The sequence below is a fragment of the Argiope bruennichi genome, chromosome 2 (assembly GCF_947563725.1).
Source record: "Argiope bruennichi chromosome 2, qqArgBrue1.1, whole genome shotgun sequence".
Lineage (NCBI taxonomy): Eukaryota > Metazoa > Arthropoda > Arachnida > Araneae > Araneidae > Argiope > Argiope bruennichi.
The window spans coordinates 106,846,633-106,859,161 of record NC_079152.1 but is presented as its reverse complement, the minus strand read 5'-3'; the positions used below and the strand labels follow the sequence as shown (position 1 = coordinate 106,859,161).

At 27.1% G+C, this 12,529-nt stretch overlaps 1 protein-coding gene across 1 annotated transcript in view; it reads left to right on the top strand.

Moving 5' to 3' along the window:
• Positions 1-12,529, top strand: part of LOC129961860 (alpha-2-macroglobulin-like) — a 50,752-nt gene that overhangs the window by 14,712 nt on the left and 23,511 nt on the right. Inside the window, exons 8-19 of the mRNA XM_056075458.1 lie at positions 1,059-1,143; positions 2,771-2,882; positions 3,051-3,159; positions 3,459-3,577; positions 3,684-3,887; positions 5,806-6,006; positions 7,455-7,654; positions 7,794-7,947; positions 9,049-9,198; positions 9,284-9,365; positions 9,624-9,709; positions 10,843-10,984. Of these exons, the coding sequence (XP_055931433.1) occupies positions 1,059-1,143; positions 2,771-2,882; positions 3,051-3,159; positions 3,459-3,577; positions 3,684-3,887; positions 5,806-6,006; positions 7,455-7,654; positions 7,794-7,947; positions 9,049-9,198; positions 9,284-9,365; positions 9,624-9,709; positions 10,843-10,984 (1,644 nt within the window). The remainder of the gene's footprint in view (positions 1-1,058; positions 1,144-2,770; positions 2,883-3,050; positions 3,160-3,458; positions 3,578-3,683; positions 3,888-5,805; positions 6,007-7,454; positions 7,655-7,793; positions 7,948-9,048; positions 9,199-9,283; positions 9,366-9,623; positions 9,710-10,842; positions 10,985-12,529) is intronic.

Genomic DNA, 12,529 nt, shown 5'->3' with positions numbered 1-12,529 from the left:
TACTAATTACATATAAGTATTCCTTTATGTCAGCATTAACAATTTTTAGTTATTGATACTTTGTGTTAATTCCGAATACATTTTTTTAGTTATTTGAGAAAGTTTATTAGCTAAAGTATAGAAAGAACAAAAAATTAACATAAAAGGATTACGTTTCCCGATATATATTTCTAATGAATTTCAGTCCAACTGAAATATATCAGTTCTCTAGGTATAATATTTCAAATTCATCAAATTGCGTAATACATGAGGCTCTGACTTAAAAAAACTTAATAAATTTTGTATTAAATATATAACATTTTAACATTAAAGAGAAGAACCTAAAACATAATACATTGTAACTCCACACATTATTATTAATAAGATTTATTTCTAATTTTGCAGCACGGTCTTTTGTAAATCTTTTAAATTCATTATGTATAAGCAAAAAAAAAAATTGCAGTGAATTGAAGAAGCATATTATTGAAGCAATTCGTCTAATAATTCCTGCTGTGCTATGAAATACTTCTAGAGAATCAGATTCTCGCTCAGACATTTGTCGTGCTACAAAAAATGCGCATTTTAAAATTTATTTATTTTAAAACTTGGTGAGATATTTTTTCTGTTTCAATCCTTTTTTTAATTCTAATATGTAATTCAGTAATCATAAGTCATATATGTTTTGGATATTTTTAGCCCGAACATTTTGCATCATTTAATAAGAAATATAAATGTAAGAAATTTAAATCTAAATGAACATCCATCCTTTTTCACTGATCTCAAGATAATTATCATAATTTCATACAATGGTTATAAGGTGAACTAAGACATCAAATGAATATAATCAGCCTCGAAAATAAACATCAACCATTCCATTCTTCCATTCCATTAAATTAAATTGCCTTCAAATGTAATTAAACAATAAAAATAATTTAATTACAGAAATCTGAGAATACATTTTAATTAAAAATCCACTTCTTCTTTTTCATAGTATGTTATTTGTAATTTGTAAGTATACTACTATAATTTTAATTCGATTGAATTAACATTGCTGCAATTTCGATTTGTTTATTTTTCAGAACTTCCAAAATTTAGCGTTTCGATCAAATTTCCCTCGTTTGTTCTTGAAAATGCTGAATCGATTCCAATATCTGTTTGCGCTGAGTAAGATATTTTCCCATTTTAGATTAAAAAATAATCATTTCAAATATCTATGTCTGTGATTTAGGTATAGGCATTCCTTCTCTCAAGGATATGCAAAAGTATGTGAAAAAGGGTAAATATTTCAAAAAGATTAAGCACCTGAGACTAAGATAAATAAAGATAGCATCTTCTAAAAGAAATATAAAATGCTAATTTTTAAAAGTAGACAAACATGCATAATAAATAACTTTATTATCAAAATGTTGTGATACAATTTTTTATACTTTTAAGCTGTTTATATCCAGAAGTTTAAATCATTTCCATTCATTGATAGATTTAGCATATTGAGAAACTAGTTCATATTCGTATTAATCATGAATTATTTATCTTTTCTTATCTCATATGTCATACATTGTCATAATTCATATGTCTTGTGCATAGTGATCAGGTTCCACTTAATGGCAGAAAAATTTCTTATTTGTGATGGTCCCCGCTTAATGTTTGTAAAAAAATTCTAGTGTTTTTTCAAATTAAAAATAAGCAATTCGCATTAAAAAGAATAAGAGTTAGCATGAGAGTTGTCTGATTGATTTTTTTAACAAATTAGCTTCAAAAAATTTTCTTTCTTATATTCTTTTTCACATGAAATTTAAAAATTGCCCGCATTCAGCTTAGTCTCAGCTGATTCTATTCAATAATCTTATAACGTCAGAGGTTTTTTTTTTGTTATTGTTGTTGTTTTTCTTCTTTTTAAATTAAATCATTATCAATCTTTTATTCTTTAAACTTTCCGTTTTCCGTGAAAGAATAACAGAAAAATCATTTGATTTTAATTGTTTAACATTCCAAAATTTGAAGACAATGATTAAAAAAAATTAATTAAAAATAAGAAATGATTTAAAATTTTATAAAATTGGATTCAAAATTGTAGATAATTGTTAATCACTATCTGATGATCAGAAAAATTTATCCAAATTTTAAAAGTGATCGCGTATGATGTTAATACAGCTGTTGAGTTCAAAAGTGAAAGTAAAGTAATTTTTTTTAATTTAATGCACTATAAAATTTTGCCATTGCTCTCTGAATAAAATATAGAAATGTTCTGAAACATTAAAGCAATTAGTATTAAAAGAACAAAAGATATAAGGAAGAAGGAGCAGGGTCAAAGGAGCTAAAGTCACATCAGAATTTTTTTTCTCATTTATGCTTATCATAATAAAAAGGAGTATTGTTTACGAAAAATGATAATAACACGTTACATGTTTCTCAATTAAGGGACTTGAGTTTAATTTAGAAGATGATCTTCCCATTTAGAAACTAGGCAAAAATACTTTAGATGGAACTTTAAATTAGAACTCTGCTCTGATGATGGGGACGGCGCCTAAGTGGAATCCTATTGCACTTTGTCAAACGTTATTCATTTTCTGTTAGGCATTCTGTCTTTTCCTAAGTTTTAGAATAGATAGCAAATTAAAAATAACAGTATCTTTTATCACGCATTATAAGTTTTGAATGTATTATGTATTAATAAACTCTTTTTCTTTCTTGTCTAAATTTTATTTTAATCTAAAACTTTCAGTAAGTTTACTGATTTGCAAAAATTCTACATTTTCCTGTATGCTAATTTTATAATAACCTATTTTTATAGATACACTTACGGTGAACCCGTAAAAGGTATATTAAATGTGAATACATCACTTGAGATGTATTCATATGAATCGTCATATTCCAGAACGCCAATCTTACAGGATTCCGTTCAGGTAATTTTAAATTACATTGCCAACTTATCATCTCTATATCTGATTTAATTACCTTTACAGAAATGAAAATTAGAATTCGTTTTATTCTTTTTATTTTTTCCGACATCTTTCTTGTCTGAGACTGACTTGAAAATTTTTATACAATTTCTATCCTCACACAATTTCTAGCTTGATGGCTGCTACAATTATACTGTGCAAGTATCTTCAATTGATCCTGATGGAAATCACCGATATAAAAGAGTGATGGTAAAAGCGAATGTGGTAGAGCAAGGAACAGGTAAATTTTACTGAGCCTCAGTAAATTTTACTCACTAACTTTAAATATCTCGATAATATTATTTTCACAAATCTAATAAAGCATATATTTATGTTTTTCCGACGATTTTCTAATTTTAACTTCCAATAAAATTTCAATTTTGCAATAAAAAAAGTTTAATAAAAATTTACAAAAAAAAATTCTCAAGATGCATTTACTGAATTTTTAAATCTAAAAAAAAGAAAATAAAACTTTATTTCAAATTTTACAAAATTAAGAATCTTTGAGATATTTGAATCCTTTTTTATTCATTATTTCAGGTACTCAAATAAATGATACTCAATATTTAAGCCGCAGTTATTCACCTCTGAAGCTTGACTTCAACACCGGTGAGAATCAGGGAGAATTTTATAAACCAGGTTTACCATACAACGGAAAAGTGAGTTAACTTAATGGAAGTACAAAATTCTTGATTATCAAATTATTTTTGAAACTTGAAAATTTGCTTTATTAAATTTTTTATATTAAAATCATTTTTACTTTAGCTGAAAGTAACCAATCCTGACGATACTCCTGCTCCTGGAGAACCTATTGAAATTTGTGCTACTGTGACCAGAAAAAGAGTGATTGACAACTGGTTATCCACTAGAAAAACTAAATATTGCAGTAATTATACATCAGATGCGAACGGTATAATCAAATTTACGATCATTCCTCAAAACGTGGATTCGGTCTCAATTGATTTAGACGTAAGTATGATTGGCGTTCACAGAAAACTAAATTATCTCTAAATTATCAGAAAATTTAAGTTTTTATTATTTAACTATTAGTTAGAATGTAAGATGCTTTGTGAAGAAAGTTTTAATCAAACCTAAAGTCATAAATATCGCCAAAAAATATACATGCCAACATCTCTAGAATTATACATCTCTACCTATACATATATCTATACATCTCTAGAATTATTTATTTTCTCATTCAACCTGTGGCCATTGCTTCTGCATTGAAATGCAGACTTGGTGCTTGCAACCATACACATACTATATGAAATAGTTGATGCCAACCATTGAGCAAGTATTTCATAACTTTTATTGAGCAACAATTTCCAACCAGATGCTGATTATCACCAGGTAATTACATATATATATATATATGCCGATGTGTGCAGTTGTAGGATATTTAGAGATACCAAGAGCCCAACAGATACCAGATGTGATAGACGAATTATCTGCTCCCTAAGACATGGATGTCGTAGGAAGTATCTTTAGAACTAATATTAAGAAAACATCACATTTAAGAGAGAACACTTCATTAATTGTATTTATCTGTTGTATCCAACTTTAAATTATTTTCGATAAATTGTTATTATTTGATATTTTCTTGTGTCATTTTTACTTTTTATACCAGGTATACTTTTATGTATTTTTCCAGAGCAGGTACAAAAAATAGAAATGATATTGTGTCAGATTACAGATACTTAAGTTGTCCTTCCGATGTTATATATATATATATATATATATATATATATATATATATATATATATATATATATATATATAATTACAAATCTCTAATGTTGCTTCCAAATACGGTTTTTTCAATTACTTGAAAGACCGTTTTAAGATCAGCTTTGTTGGGTGCTGATCGGGTGCCGCGTCAGTGATCTCAGAGCTTGGCGACAAAATAGTTAATATTGGAATTTTAGGGTTTTATCCAATAGGAACCAAGATAAGCCTGATTGGTCCAGAACCTTCTCGGGAACTATAAAAAGCCTGTGGTCTCAAGTTCAGTTTGGTTGGAGTCGTACACAAGTAACTAGTCGTCGAGAGGATAGCGAAGCAACGGCGGTATAGTCCATCGAAAAGCCAGCTTTCTGGGGACCTGAAGTGATTGCTGAATTGACCTATGTGCCGAGTCCTGGTGTTTATTGTAAAAGTAGCATCGCGTTGTGTGAGGAGTAGCCAGTCGTGTAGTAGTCTGTCGGCAGTTGGATACCGCTAAAGCGAGAAGACAGTGGAGAATTTCAGTCGTTGGAGAAACCGTAGAGTGAAGCTACGAAGGTCCCTTTTCCTGCCGAATTCTTCTGGCCACATTCTGTGCTGTGGTCCTTATTGCTACCGATTACTACTTGTGTGATATTGTTGCAGTGTATTGCCTGTGTTCGCCTCGGACGTAATTTATTTTGTAGTCTGTGTATTTGTCATCTTTGTGTTGATGTCTTCATGTTTAATAAACGTCGTCGTTATTTTCTACTGAGGCTTGCTGATTATTTTCACACCATACATCCCTACGAGTGAACCCGGTGAATTTACTGACTTAGTAGTGGAATTGAAGTAATCCATAACAATATATATATATATATATATATATATATATATATATATATATATATATATATATATATATATATATATATATATATATATATATATATATATATATATATATACTACATTATTAGCTAGATAAAAATTGTGCTATTATCACCATATATGAAACGTACAGTTGTAATCACAATTTTATCTAGCAAAGGATGCAGAATCTTTTAGGCATATGTATTCTATAATTCATGTATTTTATTTGCACTTTTCAATTACTAAGCAGATTAAATTTCTTTTTTACTATTATTTGACATTCATGTAAAAACGCATGTCCATTTTTATCTAGGCTACATCCTTAAAATACACAAGAGACAACACTGATTTGAGTCAGCCGACGGATTTCGCAAGTTTGAGTCCTTTCTTTTCTCCATCTGGGAGCTTCTTGCAGTTGGAAACAATAAGTGAGCCACTCCCATGTGGTTCTCAGAAAAACGTCAGAGTTTTGTTCACTTCCAAAGAAAATTCCGAATTCAAATTGCACTATCAGGTACTTTTCACTATTTTGTTTAAATAAATTAATAATTATTCTTTGCAATATGGTAAGGTATGTTAAAGTAATTTTTAGATGAAACGCGGTGAATATTAATGATCTTTAGTTAAAATAAATGTCTTATTCATTTCAATGTAATTTTTTAATTCTTACTCATTTCAATATAATAAGGATTCCTGCGATGATTTTGATAATTACGGTGTAATATCTGCCTGAAGCCATATGTATTCGCTCTGGTCCAGTGATGCCAGATATCATCACTTGTAATTCCAATACACTTATATTGTCTTAGATTGTATCATAGTCTGGAAATAAATGAATAAATCAGGTATAATTTTAATTAATCAATCTGTAGAAATTTAACTATTTCAAAAAATTGAACAGAATAATTAATAAATTTTACTTATGATATATTTCTCACTTTTTAAACATTTTTTTTTACCAAAAAATAATTTAGACTAAAGTGAGATAAAAATTTGCTGACATGATCGTCAATTTCAATTGAATGGCTATATATTTTACTAAAGTAGAACAATATAAATTTACTACATTGCACAAACATAAAATTTATTGCCTATACAAGAAAGCAATTTAAATGCGGGATACTAGGCTAAAATAAAGTGGAAAAAATAAAGGATTAGTAATTATAATAAACTGTTTCTTACAAGAACTTGTTCAGTTAATATCGCACAGAAATCGTAGTATATAAACTGAGGGACTCTCGTAAAGTATTTTAAACGCACGACTTTTGTCTTTTCGTAAAGAGGAAATTTTTCTCTTTCGAAAATGTTTAAAGTTTTTAAAAGTCTGATCATATCTTTAAAGAAATAGATGTTCCATCGATACAAAATTTATTTTAAGAAAATCAGTATTAGTTATCAACTTTTATTAAATGGAGAAAAAAAATTAATTAGTTTGAGTTTTGCTTGGTTTGAGCGAAGTGTAAGAAAATGATAAGATCAATTATAGAAGTAATATTTTTTTAATATAAGAGAGATTTATTTTTTTATTTATACGTATTTTTACTTAATTTTACAATTTTATTATTTTTTTGTTTATTTGTCTGATTAATTATCCTTTCATTTCAAAATTTTAATAAGTATATAGCCAGTGGTAAAGTAAATTAGTTTCATAAGGCAATGTATTAAAAATATTATTTATCCGAACGCGTGCTTTTAAAATTCTTATATAGATAGAATGTTCAAAAATTGTTGAAATGAAGTGAATTGTTATCTTTATATTACGCTTTGTGAGTATAATTTAATATTATAATAGTATAAAGTAGACACAATAGGCTACAAAAAACATTGAATGCAGCCTAAAATATAATTGCTCCTTATTCATAGAAACTGAGAAATAAATGTGAGTAGTTGGTGTGCAATGGATATAATTCAATATTTAAGATAATGTATTAAGATAATGAAAACGAATGTATTTCATTATAGATATTAAAGCAAGGAAAGGTTGTTAGTAATGGTGTCAAAGATGTAACTTTCAATATTCAAAATGATGTCTCAAGCAAGTATGAGAAAGAAAATGAAATCATTGATGGTTCAGAGACTCAACTAGTTCCAGTACCTGAACCTTCATCATCCGCGGACTCGTCATCTAACGAAGAATATTGCCCAAGTGCCAGAGAATCACGGTAAGTAGACTGAATCTGTTGGAATAAACAAATAATTGAATAATTAAATCATTGTATAATCAATAATTCAATTAATGATGATTACAAAGCATTTATTGTATGAATTAAATCGCACTTCCTTTTCTCTTGCTTCGCATAGATACATTCCTCCAATAGGGGAAGCATACATTCCAATTAATATCGATGCTGATTTATCCCCATCTTTCACGCTGCTCGTTTTCTATATTCGAGAAGACCGGGAAACAGTTGCAGATTCACAGAAAATTCAAGTTGAAAAATGCTTTAAGAATAAAGTAAGATAAACAATTTTTCTACTAAAATTTTTTTTCCAAACACCATTTGCTTTAAACTCCAAAGGAAATAATAAATAAATGCAAGTCATTTTAAAATTTCTTTGTATTTAACATTTGAATTGTTCCTCAGTCTTATATACAATTTTCTTTGAAAATATTTTCTGTTCATTATTTCATTAGCGACAAATGTTTACAAATGATTCATAAATTATGTGTTTAATTATCAGAGTAGTCACTGATATTTCTTTACGTTAAATATACATTATTAAGTTTCGTAATTCCATTTTGTAAATAAATAAATAAATAAACACTTTGAGGAAATTTTTAAGTGAATTTAAGATTTATAATTCCCTTTTGTAGGTAATAAAACACTTTGAGTAAATTTGTTACACATTTTATCATATTTATAATCCTAAAACTCACAATCTTATAAGAACATGAATAATATGCAAAGTAACCAGCTAGAATATAATATTTAAAAATAGTTAAATTAGTATAAAAAGTCTTATCAAGTTGTTTTAGTAAGAACTATTTGTTGATATCAAGACATATGTTTAAAATTTAAATACATGTTTCACCTCCTCTTGTACCGACAGTCAACAGACACTTTTTCTTAATGATTTTAAAACAAAATTCAGTTTTGGTATATTATCACTATTGCACGGTATATTCATTATCATCACTTCAGTATTGGTATGTATCACCGAATAAAACAGTATTTTTCTCATTGGAATAAATGTGTCTAATAATTTCATTTTCTATTGCCCAGCCAACGCAATAAAAACATTTTAACCGCATTAATTTGCAAACAGTTAGCCTCCTATTGTAACTACGAATCTTGAATTTTTTTTAAATTATTTTTAGAAAAAAATTTGACAAATCAACATTTTTTTACTAGAGCAAATCTATCGAAAACTGCATAATTTAACTTTCTAATGTCCAACATTGCGAAAACTTTTCTGCTATACTAGATTTTATGAATTACCGAAAATGCAGCACTTTCGAAGCGTAATTGGTGAAAAACACTAATAGCAAATTATCAAATCAATGTCATGTCAATAACTTTCAAATAAATAATCATTTTACGTATTCTACATTCAGGTTACCTTCATGTTCGCAAATATGGAAGGGCAACCAGGAACTCCAACTGCCTATCAAATTACTTCATCGCCAAATTCACTGTGTGGTGTTAAAGTAGTGGATAAGAGTGTAAACCTTCTGGACTCAAATGATCAGTTGACGAAAGACAAAGTAAATATCTGACTTCATAATTTATATTTCGTTTGTTATACGCAGAGAAACAATTTTCATTTCGTTTTTATTGATATCTTTTAAGGTCTTCCAACTTCTTGAAGATCTCAACACAAATGATTATTACACTTCATATGATTTATGTGACTCAATGAAATCTCAACCAGGTAAATGATGATAAATTGCTTATATTTAGACTGGTAACTGATATCATAATTTTAATTCTATTATTGTGGAATCAGATTTCAATTTTATATTTTAATGTTTTTAAAATGTTTTTATTTCTTTTTTGATACATTTCATGTGAAAATATTATAGCAATGTTATAGTAAATTTTTTACGTCACTGAAGTTTATGAAGGAATTGTTTGTATTTTGTAAGTAGCATCAAATTGTACTTCCTATTTAAATATTGTTTTTTTATAGGACTTTCATCTGAGGTTACGCAAATCAGTTCATCTCCTGATTCCTACCACGCTTCATCATATGAAGATTCTTATGCAGCTTTCCAGGTAATTTTGCATCTATAAAGAGTGAAATAATTTATTTAAAAATGTATGTATAATTTTTTTATGGTTTTATATGAGTTAACTAGTAACAAATATCAGCATTAAGTAAAAATTGAAATAAAAGTATATATGTCTATGTAAATTTTAAAGAATGTCTGCGGCAATATAAATAATATTTCCAAGCTAAATATTTATGACTTAAAATTAGCTTTTGATGGAAATTTATAAGAAATCGTAAATTTCGTCATCTAAAATTTATAACTTTCAAATATAACTTATTGCAACAGGTCATTTTAGTATTTATTCTATCGTCACATTCTCAAAGAAATTAACTATAAATAAATTTACTGACATTAGTTTGCAAACCAATTTTATAAAAAAATATAATTAATTGCATGAAGAAATTACGATAAAAGTAATATATATATTTCTCAAATAACTTTTACAATTTGATTTTTTTTATTTAGATTTTTTAAACTAGTATCAGAATATAATAATTCGTACCTTGTAGTTTTAAGTCATTTTGATACCATTTTTCTTTTGCTTTGATACTTATAGCAGTAATCTTATATTAAGAAATAGACGAATTCTTCTAAAGCTTCACAATTCAAAACGAAATTTTAATGCTTTGAAAACATTTTTACCGTCAGTCAGTTGTTCTCATCTTTAAATGGAAACAATATATCTAGCAAATATAAAATAAGTTTTGTGATACGTTCAACTGGTTTTGATAATTTTTATTATTAGTATTGTAATTCATTCTTTAATTCCTTAAATGGTAGCAATGCATCTTAATTATTAACTATATTCTATGGTATAATTAACAAGTTTTGATAATTTTTCATTCATAACTATATTTATTGCTTCTAATGAGAATGTAAATGAATGTTCTGCAAGAAAAATTCACATTTTAAATGTATTAAAGAAGTTAATAGATGAAGATTATATTAATATCTATTTAACATCGCGGCTAAAAGGATTAATTACAAATAGTTAATGTGCCTGAAAACTGATGCTTTTCATGAAATTACTCTCGACTTTTATTATTAATACTATTCCTACTCATACAAAGTTTCGGAACTAGTATATTTTTTACTGATATTATTTGGTTTTATTTGTTAATTTTCCCATTTTAGGAAGCTGGGTTCTTAGTAATCAGCAATTTAATATTGTTTAGCCGACCATGTATAGGCAACGGAGGAGGATCATATTATGATGATGAATACGTAACAGGAGAATATTTAACTGCAGAATATGAAAGTGCTGAATATTTCTCAGGTTATTTTTTTCTTATTATTTGACTTTCAGCATTATTTTAAACTTTGTCTTTAGACAACAAGTAACAAATTTTGCACTATATTTCTAAATACTTTAAAGTAATTTTTAAAAGATTTCGATAAGAAAACAAATCATCATGTTATGGGAAAATGGCTAATTTTCAATAATATCCTTAAAAAAAGCATTTTTACCAAGAAGATACACTGCTCCTCAGAAAACATACATCATACATTGATATAAAGTCTATTGACTAAAGTTTATTATCATCAAATAGTTTTTTTATTCGTTCTTTTTTCCCTCCCATTAAGTTTTCTTCTTTGTGTTTATAAGGTGGCGCCATCTGAAGAAATGAATTGTAATTAGATTCGATACTCATTTAAATCTCTAAATACATTAACCAATATTGATTGATGAAGAACTATTTTATTCTTTGAATAGCCATTTTCTATTTATTTCCTAAGAGATATTCAATGATTGAATAATTCCTTAAAATTTATTTTATACATGAATATATCTATGAAAACTTCTAATGTGCACTTTTAGTTGCAAATTCGCAATGTTTTTAAAGTTATTTTTGTCCTAACAACGGCATTTTTGTCGTAAGAACATTTAAATGAAGTAAAAATATAAAAGATCATGCAACATTTAAGATATTGTGTTTCTTTATAAATGATAAGAATATTTCTTAACACACTTTTTTTGTTTTAGTCTTTAGCGAAACTATTCTGCAAATGTTATGACCATCATTAGATAACGATTTTCCATTTTATTTTAAGCAGATATTACAGCAGTTCTTTAAACAAAGCTACTCTGAAAGTTTAAAATTAAGGAAAAAAATTTATAGAATGAACCGTAATCGTGATATATGAATATGACAATTTGAAATTTTATAACATTTATTTATTGTCGCACTTATTTGGAAATAAGGGATAGTATCATTTATTGTTAGACATCTTTATTATAAGTAAAAAGGAAGGGAGACCACTGGTTGCCAAACACGACTAGAAATTAATAATTAAAAAAAGTTTTATAAGCACATTTTGATAAATGAACTAGATAAAACAAAATTAATCCTTTAATCAGAAAACTTTTCGTGCACCGATTATTTTTATTTTCAACATTTTCTACATTTTGTTATCTAAGATATTTATTGTTTATTATTATAAATATTATAAGATATTGTGTTCAAATTTCTTATAATCACTTTTATGGGGCGACGCTAGCATGGGATCCAAATTTAACTAAAATTAATCCACTAACTTATGAAAATATCTCCTAATATAAAATTAGTATATTTTCTTAGATAATTCATTTGTTAAAATTTTCATAAATTTAAAGCACATAAAAGGTAAAAAAAGCTGATTACTAAATTCAACCATAGTTAAGTTAAATAAAAAAAAGTATAACAGAAAGATTTCCCTTTTTATATATATATATTCTCTTGTATGTCAGCTTTAATTAGAAAAGTGATATATTAGTTTTCATAATACTTCCGTGATATTTTTAAAATTTAAAATCTCGCCTAGCAGGTAGAAGAAAATGCTA